Source organism: Urtica dioica, chromosome 9 (genome assembly GCF_054948205.1).
Source record: "Urtica dioica subsp. dioica isolate 48M chromosome 9, U.dioica_male_clone48M_v1_H2, whole genome shotgun sequence".
NCBI lineage: Eukaryota > Viridiplantae > Streptophyta > Magnoliopsida > Rosales > Urticaceae > Urtica > Urtica dioica.
This window is the reverse complement of record NC_142764.1, coordinates 18,645,532-18,666,075: the sequence shown is the minus strand read 5'-3', so window position 1 is coordinate 18,666,075 and position 20,544 is coordinate 18,645,532. Positions and strand designations below refer to the sequence as shown.

Sequence of the window (20,544 nt, the reverse complement as noted above, 5' to 3'; positions counted from 1 at the left end):
GCACAAACTATATTCTCAACATTCTAGCGAAAATAGAAGCCTTCAAATCAGCATGTTCGACGAAATTAAAGTCATTGAGCTATTTATGAATCGATCTAATCCATATACGATTCACTACTTTGACAACCCATCTACTGTCCTCTTCACACGCATCCTCACCAGCGAAAAATATGGTTTTCGTGCAGCCGAGCCGTCACCATGGCATTACCAAGCAAGAGCAAGTTCAGCTTTGTCGATGGTTCTTCATCCAAGCCAACCAACGCAAGCGTTGCTGTCAATTAGGGACGCTACAACAATCTCGTGAGCAGTTGGAGCCTAAACTTCGTCCTTCTTGAGATACGACCTAGCACCCTATACGGCAAGATGGCTTACCTTATTTAAGTCGACCTCAAGGAAAGATTCTCTCAATCCAATGCTCTAAAAATCTACCAACTCAAGCACTTTATCTCCGCGTTCAAACAAAATGGTATGACCGTTTCTCTCTATCTTACCCAGCTTTTTAATTCTGGGATGAATTGTTCAGCATTATCTCGATGCCTCCATGTATCTGCGACAACAAAAAATGTGGATCGTCAACCAATAGAACCAAAACTGAGACATTGAGTTTCTGCAAGGCCTCCACGATAGCCTATTGGCCGTTTGGAGCCAAATTCTCTTGATGGAGTTATTCCAGTCTGTCCAGCGCATCTACCACCTAGTTCGACAAGAGGAAAAGCAACAAGAATTCAACCTCCGCACCATCGTTCCTGTCAACTCCGTTGTTCTCCATGTAACCAAATAGCCTACTCCAAAAAACCGTCCATACAAAAAACGCCAACATCCGTTTTGCGATCACTGCAATAGGCATACCACACTTAAGACATGTGCTACCAGCTTCATGGCTTCCCTCGACAAAGATTGGAGGTGAACCAACTCGGGATCATCTGTGAGACCCTTGGGACCATTGTCAAGAGCCTCGGAAACACCTATGGCCACCTTCTTAATCGACCAATACAACAACTTGTTGTTGCTTTTGACCAAAGACTCGTCAAATGACGCTTCAACAAACCTAACACGTATGGCTCTTTCTTGTACACATCCTGGTTGGATTACCGATTTAGGGGATCTTAACCATATTTGTACATCTTTACCATGGTTTTAAATTCCGACGAAATTCGGCGGCGGCGCCGCTGCCGGAGCATAAACGGCCGACGAAGTACAAAATTTTCGTTTTATCGTCGTTTTTCGCCTAAAGTCGTCGTTTTTCGTTTTATGTCGTTTTTAGTCGAAAATCGTCGTTTTGGGTTTATGTCGTTTTTCATCAAATGTCGTCGTTTTTTTATTGGTGTCATTTTTTGCTGAAAAATTTAAGGTGAGACTGAAATTCGAACCCAAATCATCTGCCTGGGACGGTCAATATATACCATTTTGCTGCGTTTTTATTTTGTTACACAATGTATAAGTTTAATATAAGATTTGTAAATAAAAAAGTGTACTATCATAAACTTAATATAAAAAATACAAAAAATTATATCACATCAACACTTAAAAATCTCTTCTAGACTTAAGAAATTATATATATATATATATATATATATAAATATAAATAATACATAGATATATTCACATACATACATATATATATATATATATATATATATATATGTATTTTGTGTATTGGGTATAAATCGTTATGTGATATTGAAATTAACAAGTTATGGGTATTGAAATATTAGATATTAGATTGGTGTAAAAATAATTACGTATTGAAGATTATAAAATATAGTTGTCATAAATCTTAAGTTTAAGAATTAAAAGATATATCATCATGTGTATATATATTAACCTATTCAACAACAATATTTCCGTTCGGCTTTCCATCGGCATGTCGATTTTCCATCGAAAACGGCATTTTATTTGCCCTTTTTCACATTTTTTCCGTTCGATTTTCAATCGGCATGTCGAATTTTCGTAAATCATAAGGCTCGAAATGGCATCAAAATGGGCATTTCGAACTTTGATCTTTACCACTATTTTTCTCTCATGTTCGACTAAATAAATAAAAATTATACAATTATCTGACGGTTCATATTCATCGGTGACTCACACCGACAACATCAAGTGTACATCATCGGTTATTCTCAAAGATGTTTTATTTATCCCATCCTTCAAGTTTGATTTGTTATCAATCTCACAATTGACGCGTCAACAAAATTGTGATGTAACATTTTCTTCCAATATTTCAGGACCGTATGAAAAAAACGACGATTGCTCGGGCTAATCTTCAACATGGGCCCTGTCTCTCATTTCATAAATACTATTTTTTCATTTCAATTTTTTTTTAATAATTTTGAACTTTGGCATTCACGACTTGGACATCCTTGTAATTCTCGCTATCATTTTCTTGTTAAAAATTTTCCCAACATTATTGTTAATAAGGAATTTGTTTGTGATGTTTGCCCTCAAGAAAAACAATCGCACAATTCATTTCAATTAAGTGTTATTCGTTCCTCGAAGTGATTTGAATTGATACATGTCAACATTTTTTGGGGATCTTTTTCCGATCCTTCTAAAAATGGGTCAAGTTTCTTTACAACTATCGTTGATGACTATATGCGTTGTACTCGGGTTTATTTATTAAAACATAAATAAAGAACCTTTGATATGTTCACTCACTTCACAGATCAAATACAACGTCAATTTCAATCCTCTATTTTCCAAATCAATACAAGCAACATAGGATTTTTATCCTACAAATCCAAACCATTCGATCCGATGATCGTACTAAATTTCTCTCCAATAATTTCAAAATTGGTATCACACCCAAGAAATCATTCATCGCCACTAAACGCCATAGTAGAGCGCAAGCATCGCCATCTACTCGAAGTCTACACGCTGCGCAATTTCAAAACTCCACATGAGCTTCTCGTTGGGACAATCTCATCTTATTATTCGCTCTGTGTCTTTGGTTGCTTGTGCTTCTCCAAACACATGCATATTCCGCTTAAGTTTGATGCCCGAGCCATGTCATATATTTTTATTGGCTATCCATACGGCCAAAAAGAATACTTTATTTACGATCCATATCCACTCACTGTATTCATGCTTCACGTACGGGATGTCATATTCAAGAATTCACATTTTCATGCTCTCTCTTAAATTTTATCCGATATATACAGCAGGGTATTGTTTCAAATTTAAATTCATGCCTATATAATTTACATAACTAAATTCTAAAATGATTTTTTTTCAAAGAATTCTAAACTGTGTATTTACATTGTCAACTCTAAATTAATACTTTCGATGGGTAATCAACCATCAACGTATAGCTATATCATATGCACAAATTTTTTTCAAAAATTATACTAAGTGAAAAATGTGTATTCATTGTTTTCTTGATGCCTCTAGGTGATGTTAAGACAAGTTAAGCAATACTAGATGATTTACTAGATTAAAAAGATAATAAACACTGTAAATCAATAGACAAGGAATTGGTAATCCAATTCGGCCAAACATGCCTATTTCTGGAGGGATGATACTCCCGATAGAAAGTGAACTTTACTAACTGGTAGAATAAGTATAATGGCGGACAACCCTGAATGATCACTTTTCATGTTTCTTAAACTTCAGACAACCTTTGTGAATTCTAACACAAACCCCTATGTGATTCAGCTCCCATCATTTTCCACTCAACTCATTCACCAACTGATTGATCAATGTTTATAACAATGCATGATTTACAATATCACAAAACAAAAGATCTAACTACTCTGATTATTGCACTAACATTGGCAATGAGGAAAAAATTAGAGTAACATCACACAAAGGACAATCGTGTTTTCAGCGTGACAACTCTCTTAAGAAAAACTCTTAAGTGTGTAACCAAATGTTCAAAATACCGACGATATATCCCGATATATCCACGATATCAAGAAAAAATGGGAAGTTCGGTAAAAAATTACTACAAAAGCTTTAATATCATTTTATTCCCAAAACACCGTTTTTATAGAAAAATTATTATAACAGTCAAAACAGAAAAGTTATTCCTGAAATACCTATTTTTATAGCTCTAAACAAGCCCAAAATTTAAACTTGAGTTCTTGAGATGATGAAGACCCATTGTTGCTTATTAAAATTCATAGAACCACATAGGTTTATATGGAGTGATTTCTTTAAATTTTTTAATTTCACAGTGAACTTTATTTGTTAGTTAAATAACATCAAAGATTTTTTTTTTTTTTTTTTTGCATTCCGTTGTTAAAATCAAGTGGTTCAAAAATTCTTATCTTCAAATAAATGTTATATATTCATTCATTACGTATATTTATAGATATAAATATATATAGATATGTTATATATATATATATATTTAAAATATAATTATTATATGTATCATTAAATTATAAATACATAATATCTATTTTATAGGATTTTTGTCGATATATCCGTCGGTAGTCGATATATCATTGATATATCATCGGTATTTAAATTGTTATACGATATCCGTCAATACTCGATATATCAGTAAAATCAAAACTTCGGTATCGATATTTTAATCCTTGGTGTAACCCTTCCCAACAGGGTAAGCATTCCTTTTATATGACATATACCCAATTGAGAGTTCTTTGCTAGGGTTTCTCAAAGAAAACGCTGAAACCTCATTGATCGATCGAAAAAAGCATGGAATTAAGCAGATCAGACAAAAAAACACTTTGCAAAAATTCCACGTCACATATCCTATTGTGAATTTAGACAACGCATATCACAATACAGAGGTTTCCAACATCTTAAAGAACATCAATTTTGCTAATAATAAAAACAGCCAATTCATAGTAACAACACTAATCTCGAAATTTCAACACAATTTTTTTAAGGACAACTTTACCGCCAATAGAGATTGAACTCACGATCTCCACTTTAAGAATGACCAATTTAGGAATGAGTAAAATGATCAACTAGATTATACTAAATATCACAACTTCCACGCAATTAATATGCATGCTTTGCGACCATGTTATGCTGATAAACTTGCGTACAAAGGACAATGTCATTATAATAATAATAATAATAATAATAAAAAATGCTTAGGAGTGATAATCCCGAAGATCTTGTATACATATCAAATAAAATACGTAAGATTTATATTTTGTGGCTAGCGATTCCAGCCGACATTATACCAATCTAATTTCATATTTATCCACACACACAAAAAAAAAAAAAAAATACAAAAAAAAAAAAAAGTCCAGTTGCGTGGTGTCATAAATTTTGCAAAGCCCTTCTCTTCACTATTAATTTGTTGCAACTGCAAAGCACATACTAACCTATCACGTTGAAATGGTTTGTCCCACATTTTCTTCCATCGAGCAGTGTATGTTTGACATTTCTCCCATTGATAATTAAGCCATGCCATTGCATTTGATTTTGCCGATACACACACACACACATATATAGGACTGTATTACACATATATAACATGTTCCAAATTGTTTTGCGCCGTAGATCTAGACCGATAGATAACCCAATATTTATTAGGACTGGATATATGATAGATTAATGAAACGGGTTTTGTCAATATTCGGAGTCGTAGAACTCAACTCTCGAGTTCGTATACAACTCAAATAAGCCTGTAGCTAATTACATGACAGGCACGGACAGTACGAGACAATAATATACAATATTGGTCCTACGACTATATAGCCTAGAAGAGCTTAGACCATGTCTCTTGCTTTTATCGCTGCTTCCTTGTCCCTACATGCATTATCACGATTTGTTTTCAACTTTTTGGCATTAAAAAAAACGTCCAAATCAGGCCGGTACAACATATATTGAGAGTTGAAAAAAATATTAACAAAAACACTTATATATTAATTTTTTTTATAACCTGAAATATATTTCCGACAATACATGTTTATTTTATATTCTAAAACGCAAATCAACAGACAAAAAGAAAAGAAAAACGTACAAAAACTCAAAAAATTAAAGCTTCAAATAATCGTATTAAAAAGATAAAACATGAAATTTTAACAAAGAATTCCTAGAAGAGAAGATCTGAGATCTGAGAGTGTTTGGGAGAGAAACTGAATTGAGAGCGTTTTGGAAATCAATACTCAATACAGGAATGAGATTCTCATTAATTGTGACCGTCGTTACAATCAAGGCTATATAGGTACTCAGTGAGCCTTAGCGTACAAGCTACGCACACTTAGTAACAACCTTATAACAGACTAACTGACTAGTGCTCATACACGACTCATACACGTACACGTGGACTCTCTTTACTATGCTATGTTCACACGCCCCCGTGAACTGGACGGCCGTCGTGGAGACCAAGTCTGGTGCAGAGCATATGGAAGTGACTTTCCGGGAGAGGTTTGGTGAGAAGATCAGCAAATTGATCCTCAGTTGGAATGAAACGGATCTCAACAGCCTTGCTGGACACCAAATCACGAATGAAGTGAACGTCGACCTCAATGTGCTTGGTGCGCGCGTGATACACAGGATTTGAGGCCAGCGAGCCAGCACCTTGATTGTCACACCATATGACTGCGGTAGAGGACGAGAGAGGGACGTGCAGTTCATTGAGAAGAGAGGAGAGCCAAAGTATTTCAGTCGAGGTCTGAGCCAGAGCGCGATATTCAGATTCAGCGCTGGAACGAGAGACAACCTTTTGTTTGCGTGCGGACCAAACAACAAGGTTTCCACCAAAAAGAACTACATAGCCCGTCGTGGACCGACGATCATCAGGACAACCAGCATAATCCGCATCAGAGAAAGCTTCAATACACAAGCGTGTTGAAGGAGTGAAAGACAAGCCAACATCTAAAGTGCCTTGAATGTAGCGCAGAACACGCTTACACGCCTTCCAATGAGTAGAGGTTGAAGCTTTCAAGTACTGGCTGAACTTGTTCACAGCAAAGGAAATATCAGGCCTGGTGAGAGTCAAGTACTGAAGGCCACCTACAAGGCTTCGATAGGCTGTAATGGAGTCACACTCAGGGCTACCATCTGCAGCAACAAGAGGTTTTGGCGACAGCATTGGCGTGGGACAAGGTTTGCAAGTTGTCATATTGGCCCGAGCAATGAGAGCTTGAGCATACTTGGACTGAGTGAGCCGAAGACCAGACTTGTCTCGTGTGAACTCAAAACCGAGGAAATGACTCACAGAGCCAAGAGAGCCAAGAGACTTGAGGGCAAAGGCACCATTAACATCACTGATAACTTGCTCAACCATAGAGTTGTCACTCCCAGTTATCAGGATATCATCAACATAGACCAGCAGATAAAGTGATACCTTGTCCGTGAAGTAATAGAATAGAGAAGTATCTGATTTGCTGTTGTGAAATCCCCAGCTTAGCAGATAATCTCTGAGCTTGTCATACCACACCCTTGGGGCTTGTTTGAGGCCATACAATGCCTTGAGGAGTTTGCAGACATGAGTTGGCTGTGACTGATCAACAAAGCCAGCTGGTTGATACATGTAGACAGTCTCATGAAGATCGCCATTTAGAAAGGCATTGTTCACATCAATCTGCTGAATATCCCAGTTATTTGACACAGCAAGAGTGAGTATCACACGAACTGTAGGCTGTTTAATCACAGGACTAAAGGTCTCGAAATAGTCAATGCCTTCAGTTTGTTGAAACCCTTTGGCTACCAGCCGAGCCTTGAACTTGTTAACTGTGCCATCTGGTTTGAATTTCACCCTGAAGACCCACCTGTTGTCCACTACAGACATGTGGGGTGAGGCAGGAACTAGTATCCAAGTCTTGTTGTTTGACAGAGCTTGGAGTTCCTCATCCATGGCTGTCTTCCACTTGGGGTCAGCAATGGCATCTGGGACTGTGGTAGGGGTGTCTAGGGAATCAGGGGTAGGGATAGAGGTGAGTGCTTGGAGGACTTTTGGTTTGAATATGGAGGCTTTGGCTCTGGTGATCATTGGATGAGTGGATTTTTCAGAGGCTCTAAAGATGGGAAGGATGGTTGGTGGTTGATAGAGAATGAGCTCTCTGTTGGTATTTGTGTGGTGATCAGTATCATCATGAGCTGTTTGAGGGAAATTCTGAGGAGTGGAGGTTGGTTGTGGCTCAGGTGATGGTGGTATTGCTGGTGTGCTTGGATGTTGATTTGAGACTGATGAGGCTTGGTTGGTGTTTGTTGTTTGTTGGCTAAGGGAGGGTGATGTGTATGTGGGTGCTTGACTGGGTTGTTGAGTGGTCAGTGGTGGTGTAGCTGAAGGGATTTGAACAGGGTGGCTTTGTGTAATGGAATGTGGAAGTGGTTTAGGCTGGTAATGAGGGAATCCCAGTGAGTATGGATAACAAGTCTCATCAAATACTACACTACTTGCCACATACACACGACCAGTTTTGTGTAAGCATTTGTATCCCTTATGTTTATCACTGTAGCCAATAAAGACACATTGATCTGACCTGAAAGCCAATTTGTGGTTGTTGTAGTCTCTGAGGTGAGGATAACATGCACAGCCATATACCTTCAGGGTGTTGATGTTGAACTGCTTGTGATGCACTAGTTCATAAGGTGTTTTGAACTGAAGAACTGATGCTGGTAGGCGATTTAGCAGGAAAACAGCGGTTGAGAAGGCATTCCACCAGTGCTGAAGTGGCATTGAGCTTTCAGAAAGTAGAGTCAACCCAAGCTCCACTATGTGTCTGTGTTTGCGCTCAATCCTTCCATTTTGAGGGTGAGTGTGGGGACAGGGATGCCTGAACTGTATGCCTAGCTGTGTCAGTACTGGTGAGAGGGATCTAAACCCTCCACCCTAGTCTGTTTGCAAGCATTTTAACTTGGTTGAGAACTGTCTTTCAGCCAGTGTTAAAAAATTGAGGAAAATTTGTTTGGCATCAGCTTTGGTCTTGAGTGGATAAATCCATGTATATCTTGTGCAATCATCAACTACAGCCATGTAATACTTATAACCTTCTATAGATGACATTGGAGCTGGACCCCAGAGATCAGCATAAACCAGTTCTAGTGCTTGTTGTGCATGTGAGTCTGATCTGTGGTAAGATAGGTGATGAGACTTTCCAATGTGACAAGCTTTGCAAAAATCTGTGTCTTTGCCAATTGGAATTCCAGTCTGTTTTATTACATGATTAAAAACCTTTAGACATGGATGTCCTAATCTCTTATGCCACAGATTTGTTGTACTGTTATTAGACTCCTGGCTAGTTGGACTCTTAGTACAAACACTGACTTTAGGTGTACATACAACAACATTTGAGCTATCCACAGTTTCAGCTACATTGCTTTGACACTTTGAAGATTCCTTCACTGGATGACCTTTGACTAGACTTCCTCTGAGCTTTGACACATCCAAGCTGTAGAGATCATCCTTGAGAGTGCCTGTGAGAAGAACTTGCCTCGTACTCTTGTCCTTTATTAGACAGCCATCACAGCAAAATTCAGCAACCACATGGTTATCTCGTGTAAACTTTGATACACTAACCAGATTTTTGGTAATATGTGGAACATGTAGGATATTTTTCAGTAATAGAGATTTGGCAGAGTTACCAGCAAGTTTTGAGCTACCAATATTTAGTATAGGGATTGAGTTTCCATTACCAACGACTACTTTCTCTTTGCCTTTGTAGCTCTCTGACACGGCAAGATTGTTGAGGTTGGAAGTGATGTGATTGGTGGCACCGCTGTCTATATACCACGCTTGATCGTCAGTCACATTCTGAGTAGCAACTAAGGCTGATGGCGGCTCATTCTGAGTGGTCACACTGGTCTGATGGTTTGGCTGATAGTCATGATCAAATCGATACCAGCACGCAAAGGCAAGATGACCAGTTCGAGCACAGATCTGGCATGTTGGACGATTTCCTCTGCCTCCACGACCTCGATTGCCGTGACCTCTACCTCTGTTCTGCTGATTTCCTCGTCCACGAGAACGACTTTAAGTGAGATTGGCAGAGGCATTGGTGAGATCAACACTTGTGACTGAGTTTTGCTGCTCAAGTCTTGTCTCATGACATTGTAAGATAAATTGTGCCTCAGCAAGAGAAATTTGTTTTGATCTGGTGCTCAGCAATGCAACTATAGCATTGTAGTCAGAATCGAGACCTCCAAGAACGTAGATTAGGAGTTCATCATCACTGATAACCTGTCCAGTAGCAGCAAGACTATCAGCAATGGTTCTAACCTTCATGACATAGTCAGTCACATTGAGATTTCCTTTGCGGATCGTTTGAAGTTGAGTTCTCAGTTGAATGATTCTGGCTTTGGAGTTTCCGGCAAAGAGCTGCAGAAGAGTTGTCCAGATCTGAGCAGAGGTTGAGCAACGAGCGATGTGACCTAGCATGCCTTCAGATACCGACGCCATGAGCCAGGACATGATCGCTTGGTCGGTGCGGTGCCAGATCGAGAAATCTGGATTGATTCTGGTGAGCGGAGTTGTGGTAGGTCGAATTGACGGATCTTCAGCTCCGATCGCCATGGTTTCCGGTGTCGATGCCGAGCTGACAGTCACCTCGACGAATTGAGGAGGTCTGCTTCTGGTTCCATCGAGAAATCCTTCAAGGTCGTGTGCACGAATCGCAGCAAGCACTTGAGATTTCCAGAACATGAAATTTGCTCGATCGAGCTTGAGACTCGTCGGCATTAGGTTGGCGGCGAACGGAAAAGCTGAGACAGGAATCGAATAAGCCATTGACGCGAGTCTAATTGGCTCTGATACCAAGAGAAGATCTGAGATCTGAGAGTGTTTGGGAGAGAAACTGAATTGAGAGCGTTTTGGAAATCAATACTCAATACAGGAATGAGATTCTCATTAATTGTGACCGTCGTTACAATCAAGGCTATATAGGTACTCAGTGAGCCTTAGCGTACAAGCTACGCACACTTAGTAACAACCTTATAACAGACTAACTGACTAGTGCTCATACACGACTCATACAGGTACACGTGGACTCTCTTTACTATGCTATGTTCACACTAGAAGTCAATTTAGTAATGATTGTCTTTTTCTCTTATTTTTCTCATATCGGTGAATGTGATTTAATGTGTTTGTATCTAACTTTCCCAAACAATAACTAATGCTGAAGAGAAAAAAAAAACTTTTTGATCATAAAAATTAACATATAAAATAAATAGAACTCAATTTTTCAAATTTCACCTCATAGTTTAAGTCTCGAACACTTTTTCAAAGACTCAAAAAAAAAAATATTATTTCTTCATAAAATAAAATAAATAAATAAACAACATATAAAGTATTTTCTCACACTCAGAATGAAAAGTCGCAATAACGTCTAAGTATTTGAGGATTTTAGTCGCAATAATGTCTAAGCGAACTCATTACTTTTCTTGATAATAATAACAAATGGACCTTATTTGATCTTTATTTGATCAACAACAAATGGGCAAACTCCACATAGTAAATTGGGTCTTATTTGAACAAAAAATCGAGGCCTAACAATAACCCAGCGACAAAAAAAGTTTGGGATATATATATATATATATATATATATATATATATATATATATATATATATAGTTTCAAATTTCATGGGCCTATTAAATATTAATCGATGATTTAATTGGTTTCACGGTGGGGCCGGTTAGTTGAAACTTGAAACTTGCCACAGAAACTTGAAACTTCACAGTAGGTACGGTACAATAATAAGGAGAGAGGTCCAAGAAATTTTCCCAGTTGAAACTTGAAACTAGGATGTTATTACATTTTCGAATATATATGTTTATATTTATCTAGATTTGGGTGGTGATGACACAGAAACTCACCAAGTGCGATGAGATGTTTATACAATTACCTGGCAAGTGGTTAGTGGTAAATTGGTAAAGATCGTATGAAAGTTGACAGTGATTTTTTTTTTAAATTATTTGTTGAGCACTTCAAATATATTAGTAGTAGCGAGCGTGTTCTACGAAAACTAGGAAATGTGAAATTTCGTGAAGAATGTTATGTTATCTTCCTTTTCACGTTCGGAGATGGCGGTCTGAGCTCGTTATCACCACTAATGCAATTAGAAAAATTGAGAAAAAAAATCAATTAAAATAAAAGCAATTCTGATACGTTTATTTATTTATTTTATCTATAATAAGAGTCTTCCAAATGCTATTCTTAAACCCAAAAAATAATGAATCATCATCACATATGTAACAACATAACAAGATAATAATATAGATTAACTACTAAAAGTAAAAACAAATCTCAAATTTTAACAAGTACTTTATAAATATATATCCACATAGATCTATATATACTGATAGGAAAATCTAGGTAAGGACCGGGGAGCATATGATCCTAATTTTTTGCAAATTAATTTCTTTTAACCTTTTTAGTCTAAAATTAAATGATTTTTTTTATTCTTGCCGAGTATAGTTATTAGGTTCGCTTGCTATAGTACTCAAGTTAATTTAATTTACTCTAGTTAATTAATTTATTGCATATTATTTTCATAATAAAATAAAATTTTGATTACTTCTTTAAAAAATGATGGATTATTGGACTACTGACTTAATTATCCCGAATGGAATTTTGATTGCATAAATTAATTTAGTCGCCGCCGCGTGCTTTTCACCAAAACTATACAATATCCTTTGGTCATTAGGAATATTAGTCCCTTCATACCCATTCCTTTCATTGCCAAACATCGAAATGCATATCAACTGCCTCGTCGTTCTCTTATTTTCGTCGTGGAAAGTGAACTTTATTTTGTAGTGACTTCTTATTTTATCATTTTTTTTTGGCTTTCCTCGCATATATACATGCCACACATTTCATACCCTCTCCGCGGGTTGCCATCGAATTACATTACAAAAATAAAAAAATAATGCGATAAAAGTAAAATAGAATTAAAATAATGCAATAAGACGCTCAATAATGCTCGAGTCTTAGTCAGTACTTCCTTTTTCTTTATTCGAGCAAAACAAAAAACAAAAACAAAACATAACTATTTTTTTTCTTCTTCTTCTTCTTCTTTGAAAGTGTTGTATCTACGTGCCAAATAATATTTTAAGATCCGTTATATCGTTCTAGGTAATTCCTAGGAAGAATAAAAGCAAAACTAAACAAAGAATTGTTCAAGCGAAACGCGTGTATATCATTTGTACCAAAGTAACTTAATTTCCAGTCAGTCACGCTCTTTAAACGTTCAAACACGTTGTGCGAAAAACACTTTAACATAAACATCAAAGTCTCATAATCATTTGATAAAATTACAATGGATTTTCCTAGAAGTAATTGAAAAAAAGAAGGTAAAAACATAAATATGTACTTAGAGGGAAAATGAATATGTTGTATAATTAATTAGTGTGGGACTGATTTGTGGGGTATAGCAAAGTATTCTATAAAACTGGCTTGGCTCTTTGTTGAAACCATATTCATTGCTCTGTTTTCTCAGCCATAAATATCTCTCTCCTTTTCACCTTCATTCTCATCCTCAACTTCGAATCTTATTTCTCTCTTTGTTCGTCAAAGCTTCTTCTGTTTTTCAGGTATATCACTCACTCCGTACTTCACTCATGCATTAAAACTAATAAACGTGAATTAATTATATCAGTATTTTCAAGCCCTGTGGACAAAAATTAAGACTTAGTAAAGTTTCCACTTTCTCTCAAGTTGTTTTCCGTACGAGGCAACATTTTTATTTCACCTAATCGAAAAAAGCAAATAATAAAGAGAGAGCTATATCTATAAAGCTCTATTACTTTTTATATAATCATGGCATGCGTCGTTTTATCTATCATATAAAACCTATTCGCTTTGCACTTCCGCGTGTTTAGATACATGCACGATATTGGTAGGTCGGTTTTGAAGTTTATATATATATATTTGTTTAATTATTTGTCTGGATATGAGTATAGTGGGATCTAAATGGTTGAGCTTTATTATAGTTTATACGGATACAAAATCTTCTCCTACTCTTTAATGAATATTTCATTTTTTTTTTCATTTTGTTAACTATTTATTTCGTGTCTTATTCAACTAAATATCAGATCTGATACGTGCCCAACAAGTAGGATCAGTAGTACTTTTTATTATTATTTTTATTTACTCAATGAGTGTGTATAGCAATTGATTTATAGTGTTTTTTTTTTCCCCCAAAAGGGGTCATAAAGCTAAGACTTAAGAGCCAAGAGCTAGTTTATAAAACCTACTAACCAGATTCACATAATATATTCATTTGAGTTTTATTGGGTCCTCAAAAAAAAAATTCAGAAAAATATGGCTGTTGAGAAAACTCCTACGGAGAATAATGGAGTCGAAAACGGAGAATTACTAAACGCGATCAACGATGAGTTCGACGGCATGATCATCGAAATGAACGAGCCAATGGACTCTCAGGTCTTTGGTTCTTTGCTGAAAGCTTCAATGTTGAAATGGAAAGAGCAAGTAAGACCGAGCACCATAATCTAAATCTAATAATCACCATATCATAAACTTTAGTTGAATGATTGTATGTTATAATTGTTAATTCATTAAGATATGTATTGCAGGGAAAGAAAGGCATCTGGATCAAATTACCTATCGAGCGTGCCAATCTTGTTGAGCCGGCTGTCAAGGTCAGAGCAAATAAGAAGTAACCAGAAAATTTATTATTCGCTTTATTATTTTGGTTACAGTTTATAACTAATAATATATAAACACTATTAATTCATTGTCTATATCAAGCTATTTGTCGTCACGTGAATAAAATCTACTTGCAAAAATATATATATGTATATTTTGTATTATTATCTGATTTTTTTTCATATACTACAAGCTGAAGCTGTTATGAACTTTTCATTATTTTTTATTTATTATTTAACAGCAAGGGTTTCGTTACCACCATGCTGAGCCAGAGTACATAATGCTTGTGTATTGGATCCCACAGAGTGCGAGTACAATTCCCGCCAATGCCACACATAGAGTTGGTATTGGTGCATTTCTCATGAACTCCAATAGAGAGGTTTTATATTTATTTATTTATATATATATATATATATATATATATATATATATATATATATATATGTATTTTACTCTCTACGCTTTGTTTAAAACTGTATTAATTAATGTAACAAAAAAAATATTTTGGAGTCTAGGTTTTAGTTGTCCAGGAAAAGAGTGGATATTTACGGGGCATGGGTGTATGGAAATTTCCTACTGGAGTGGTTGACCAGGTGAAAAAAAAACACCAACTTTTCCCACGAAAAAAAAATTATTTAATAAAATAATGGAATAATTTTATGGAGAGAGGTTTGTGAAAGCACAGGGTGAAGATGTTTCCAATGCTGCAGTGAGAGAAGTCAAGGAAGAAACGGGCGTAAGTTTGACTTTTTCGGTTGAGACTTGAAACGAGAAAAGTAAACGGGAATTTGTCTTTTGACTTTTTCTTTCTTTCTTTTTGATGGACTCAGATTGATTCAGAGTTTGTGGAAATACTAGCTTTCAGGTATGTTTCGTTAATAATAAAATAACACACACAATATTCTTCGTACGTCAACCATTTCAGTAAGTAACAACATGGCTATTTTCTCAGGCAAACCCACCAATCGTTCTTCGAGAAATCGGATCTGTTTTTTGTCTGCGTTTTGCGACCACTTTCCTTCGACATTCAGGTTCAGGAACTGGAGATTGAGGATGCCATGGTAAAAAAGTGAAATATTTCACTACATAATTAATAAAATTAAAAAAATTAAAAAAAAATGTTAATCTCAGATTCACAATGGCTAAATTCTAATTCGCAAAACTACCCTTACTTTTTTTTTATAACTTTTTGCTAATCAATTTATGTAACTCTAAATTATTTATTTTCGTAACAAAATTTTAAAAATTTGTTACCCTTATTTTTTTTTCTTCTCATATTGAATTATTAAAAAAAAAAAAAATCTTAATAGAATTCAATTTTGAACTCTTTTCATTTTAATTTTATGCCGTCTTTAACTTTCAATTTAACCTTTTACCTCAAAAGAAAATTTATTTTTGATAATTAATTAGACCCTTATAAATTTTATTTCTGACTCCGTGCCTAATCATGTTAGTGGATGCCGTTTGAGGAGTATATGCGACAGCCTTTCGTGCAAGACCACGAGCTCATGCGGTACATCACCGACGTCTACAAAGCCAAAGTTGACGGGATTTACGCCGGATTTTCACCGGCTATCACTCACTCCGAGATTTCCGACACCAAGAGCTACTTGTATGTCAACGAGACCGACCTCAAAAAAAACTACTGATCAGGTCAAGTTTTCTCTTCCGCAAAGTCGGAAGATCAACATGGTGTCTAACAAAGCTAGTCCAGTCTCTTGTATTATTTAGCTTTCTCTTCATTATTAGAATTTGTATGTAATTTCCTAAGAAAAAAACAGTCTGTAAGTAATATGGTGTCTCTCTCTCTGTTTCTCTCGTGACCTTATAACGAGAGGCAAGTTGTTTGTCGTTGTTATTGTATTGATTGTTGTAGCTTTGTGTTCAGTGTTTAATTGTAATGGTTGATTAATGTGTAATAATATTAGTTATTATTTAACGAATGAGCTTAAACGTTATGGGAATAAAAACGTTATGGCCCATGCAGGTCTCGAACCTGCGACCTTCGCGTTATTAGCACGACGCTCTAACCAGCTGAGCTAATAGGCCGGATTGCTTTGTCAAGAAGGTATTGAAAAACTATAATAAACTGAATATTCTGATTTTGATGTTTAATACAATAACTGAGATCAAATCGTGACAACAGAAGCGATAGAGAAATTATATTTTGTTGCGATAGTAAGTGTTTTAACTTACTTTATTTATTTTACTAGAAATTGAAGTAGAACTCTAGCTTTTTTTATACAATTTATTCATTTAGTTCTATCGTATCGTTGGAGCAATTTCGTATTACAATGGAGTGTATGTTATTTTTGCTTGATAAGTGGAGTTCGAAATGAAAATGTTTTATATCTTCTCTTAGCAATTTTTAACCCATATTGTATCAACTGCTGGATAGTTAGCTTAGATAAAGCAAGTTATATAGGCACCAACGCAGATTATAAAAATCCATTGGGCAACAATACCTATATATATATATATATATATATATATATATATATAGCCATTTGAGGAGCACTAATAACTTGGCAACTTTTACTATATTATATTTTCAACAACTAAAACACTATAATGAAAGGGATTAGTTCCATATTTTCTTAATATAAATTAATTATTTAAACCTTTCTTTCTTCTTCTGTTTTTATATGATAATATTTTTTAATTGCAACCATTGGGAAATATGAAAGGACTATGTTTATTTTGGACCTTTGGGAAGTCAAAAGTCTAAACTGAAAGAGTTCTTAGAGAAAGATGAAATCTTGAATGAAGAAAGTGAAACCGAATCTTTTCATTACCTTAAAACATAATTACATTTGGGGATTTTATATCCTCTATAACTACTAACACAAGCTAACAGAAATTTAACTAAGATTATAACTATGGTTAACACTAATAAACTCAGATGATATGTAAGCTAGTGATGACGTGGAGCATCATCTCCAACACCTCCCTCAAGCTCACGGTGGAGGAATAAAAAACCTTGAGCTTGGAGCGCATCTTTGGAAAAGAAGAACTGGAGATAGCCTTAGTTAGTATGTATGTAGCTTGGTCAATTGCTGGAACATGTTGAACTTTGATAAGATTTTGAAGCACTTTCTCCCGAACGAAACAGAGATCAAGTTCAATGTGTTTGGTCCGAGCGTGCAAAACTGTATTTGCCAATAGATAGACCGTACTTAGATTATCACACCACAATATAGGAATACGAGAGTTAGCAATTCGCAATTCAGTGAGAAGACTTTGAGTCCAAGTGATCTCTGTCACAAGTTGAAGTGGCTTGACTTGTGAAGTGAATGCCATGAGACATTGTACCACTAAGGTAGCGGAGAATCTTCTTCAAAGCCTTCCAGTGATCGCCAAGAGGTTGTTGCATAAAATGACAAAACTTGTTGACACAAAAAGCAAGTTCAGGTCTTGTGATCGTGACATATTGCAACACACTCATAGTACTTCGATAGAGTTGAATGTCTTCGAATAGTGAGCTGTCATAATCAAGGAATTGATGGCATGTGGTGAGTGGAGCTAAGGACGCTAGCTTGGTGCATCTTTGTCTTGATCAGTAAATCCTTGATGTACTTAGACTGTGAGAAGAAAAGCCATTCATCTGTCTTCTTAACCTCAATACCTTGAAAATAGTTCATCTCACCGAGATCCTTGATAGAGAAGATATCATCCAACCTGTGAATCAGATGTTTTACTGTACTCTCATCATTGCCAATGATCAAGATGTCATCCACATATACCAAGATGAAGAGTTTAAGTTGACCAGAGTGAAGAATGAACAAAGATTGATCGGAGCGAGTAGCTTTAAACCCTTGATTCACTAACATAGTGTGTAATTTTTCAAACGAAGCTCTAGGGGCCTGCTTAATCCCATAGATCTATTTGATTAGTCTACAAACAACATTAGGTCTAGTTTGATCTTCAAAACCAAGTGGTTGTGTCATATACACTTCTTCGTGCAAATCCTCATTTAGGAACGCATTATTCACATTAATTTGATGTACCTTCCAGTTCCTATAAACAACGATTGTGAGAATGACGCATATCGTGGCCGGTTTAACAACAGGACTAAAGGTCTCACAGTAGTCGAATCTCGTTACTTGATTAAACCATTTCGCCACAAGCCTCACCTTGTGTCTCAGAATAGAGCCTTCAGGGTTCTCTTTGAGTTTAAAAAGCAGTCAATATGAGTCCTATCTTTAGGCAAATCAACTAACCGCCATGTGCCTCACGAACTTCCAGTCTTTAGGCAAGATACTCATTGGTCATCTCTTGCTTCCAGTCTTCAAATATTTGAAGAGCCTCACGAGGTGAGGATAATTCTCGAGTAACAAGAAGTACTTTGGGTTCGAAGACTCCATTTTTAGAGTGGGTCATCATTTGATGTGTTGGAGTTGATGTCACAGATTATGCTTGAGAAGCCAGCTGGTATAAAGCATTACCTGAATCAGTAAAGGCTGACTCTGCTATACTGACCGGTTCGTTGGTGTACAAGGCATTGAAGTGTTTCTCTCTGGACTTCTCTGAATCTGTTGAATGTCAAATTTAGCCTCAAGTACACGTTAGCGTTAAAATCATATTGATCAACTTGTTCAATGACTTGTGATGGTTGGTTAAGATTGTTTTGTGATTGTGGAAGCAAATGTAAAACCGTGTTTGAAAATGGTATTTGTGGTCTTTTGGCTATAAGGTTGAGGATTAACAGGTTTGGAAAATGGGAATTTGGTCTCATAAAAAATGACATTTTTAGCAATGTAAATACAACCTATTTTGGACAAACACTTGTCACCCTTGTGACAAAGACTATACCCTATGAAACTACACGGAGAAGACTTGAATTAAACTTATTTTTGTTGTAGGAATGCAAATCTGGGAAGCAAAAACACCCAAAGATTTTCAAACTATCATAAGCTGGTGATTTTTTGAATAGGACAGAGATAGGGACTTTATTAGTCAGGGTCTTGGAAGGAAGGTGATTTGTCTATGTTTCCTCTGAGCCAAACCATTTTTTTCATGGACGCGAGGGCAAGAGATTTGGTGTTTTATTCCTAAATCGTTCATGAAAGAAGTGAAGGCTCAAAACTCTCTACCCCCATCACATTGTATGTCTTTGATTTGACACCCTAATTGCAATTCAACTTGCCTCTTAAAGTGTTTGCAATTCAACTTGACACCCAAGTGTACCTTGAGTAACTATCTGTGAAATGAACGTAGTATTTATAATCATTCGTGGACAAAGTTGGAGAAGGTCCCCAGACATCAGTGTAGATCAATTCTAAAGATTTGGAGTGGACATTTTTAGATTGCGAGAATGGAAATTTATGAAGTTTTCCTAAGCAACAAGATGAATATACAGTGTTTGAGATTTTATTCAAGCATTTGTCATTACAATTTTGAATGGAAGCTTGGACGACATTTTCAAAAGCATGTCCAAGTCTACAATGCCAAATATGTAAACTAGGCTTAGCTGAAACTGCATTGCAACTGATGTTATGACTGGTCTTTGTAGACACATTACAACTGAGTATTGACTAATGTATTTGAAAAACTGAATACATTAGGCTTTTTTTGTGTCTTTGTTTTGTAGGCTAAGATGACTTTGATCGAACACATAGAGACCACCCTTAAGTTGACCTTTCATGAGAATATCCTGGCTGATAATGACCTTTACAAAACAAAAATCAGGTCTAAACTCAAAATAAACATAATTATCTCTAGCAAATTTGGAGACACTCAACAAGTTTTTTGTTATCTTTGGCACATGTAAGCATTGTTTTGGTTGGCACAAAAGGTGATTGAAGAGTAGATTGACCAATAGATTTAATGTATAAACCCTTATTGTCGCCTATCTAGACTTGATCATTTCCATGATAATTTGATCTAATGTTGAGGTTGTTCATCTCCGAGGTGATGTTATTTGTGGCGCCAGAGTCTTGGAATCACTCCGAGTCATCTGTAGGGGAACCAGACTGGGTCTTGAATGTTGAGAGTTATGGCATTAGTTAAATATA

The 20,544-nt window shown here is 36.1% G+C and overlaps 2 protein-coding genes and 1 non-coding gene across 3 annotated transcripts; 1 reads left to right on the top strand and 2 right to left on the bottom strand.

The window, feature by feature from the left end:
- Window positions 1–13,343: 13,343 nt before the first annotated feature.
- On the top strand, window positions 13,344–16,469 carry NUDT2 (nudix hydrolase homolog 2). The gene is made up of 9 exons (XM_089626807.1): window positions 13,344–13,455; window positions 14,180–14,353; window positions 14,458–14,523; window positions 14,772–14,909; window positions 15,046–15,123; window positions 15,216–15,266; window positions 15,361–15,395; window positions 15,483–15,591; window positions 15,985–16,469. Exons 2-9 carry the CDS (start codon window positions 14,186–14,188, stop codon window positions 16,177–16,179), a joined length of 840 nt encoding a protein of 279 aa, XP_089482933.1. The 5' UTR covers window positions 13,344–13,455; window positions 14,180–14,185; the 3' UTR covers window positions 16,180–16,469.
- A 36-nt stretch (window positions 16,470–16,505) lies between these two features.
- On the bottom strand, window positions 16,506–16,579 carry TRNAI-AAU (transfer RNA isoleucine (anticodon AAU)). The gene has a single exon. It is a non-coding gene; the product is annotated as a tRNA-Ile (tRNA).
- An 849-nt stretch (window positions 16,580–17,428) lies between these two features.
- Window positions 17,429–17,975, bottom strand: LOC149385479 (uncharacterized). Its single transcript, XM_089626343.1, has 2 exons — window positions 17,843–17,975; window positions 17,429–17,679 (listed from the first exon to the last, which is right to left on the bottom strand). The coding sequence occupies exons 1-2, from the start codon at window positions 17,973–17,975 to the stop codon at window positions 17,429–17,431; spliced, it is 384 nt and encodes a 127-aa protein (XP_089482469.1).
- Between the last annotated feature and the right edge of the window lie 2,569 nt (window positions 17,976–20,544).

Bases quoted from the DNA above. Each gene is read 5' to 3' on its own strand.
- NUDT2 (XM_089626807.1), top strand. From the start codon at position 14,186: ATGGCTGTTGAGAAAACTCCTACGGAGAATAATGGAGTCGAAAACGGA. The intron at 14,910-15,045 runs GTTTTATATTTA...TTTGGAGTCTAG, and splicing joins TCATGAACTCCAATAGAGAG to GTTTTAGTTGTCCAGGAAAA. The intron at 15,592-15,984 runs GTAAAAAAGTGA...TAATCATGTTAG, and splicing joins TGGAGATTGAGGATGCCATG to TGGATGCCGTTTGAGGAGTA.
- LOC149385479 (XM_089626343.1), bottom strand. From the start codon at position 17,975: ATGAGTGTGTTGCAATATGTCACGATCACAAGACCTGAACTTGCTTTT. The intron at 17,680-17,842 runs GTACAATGTCTC...TGGCAAATACAG, and splicing joins GATTCTCCGCTACCTTAGTG to TTTTGCACGCTCGGACCAAA.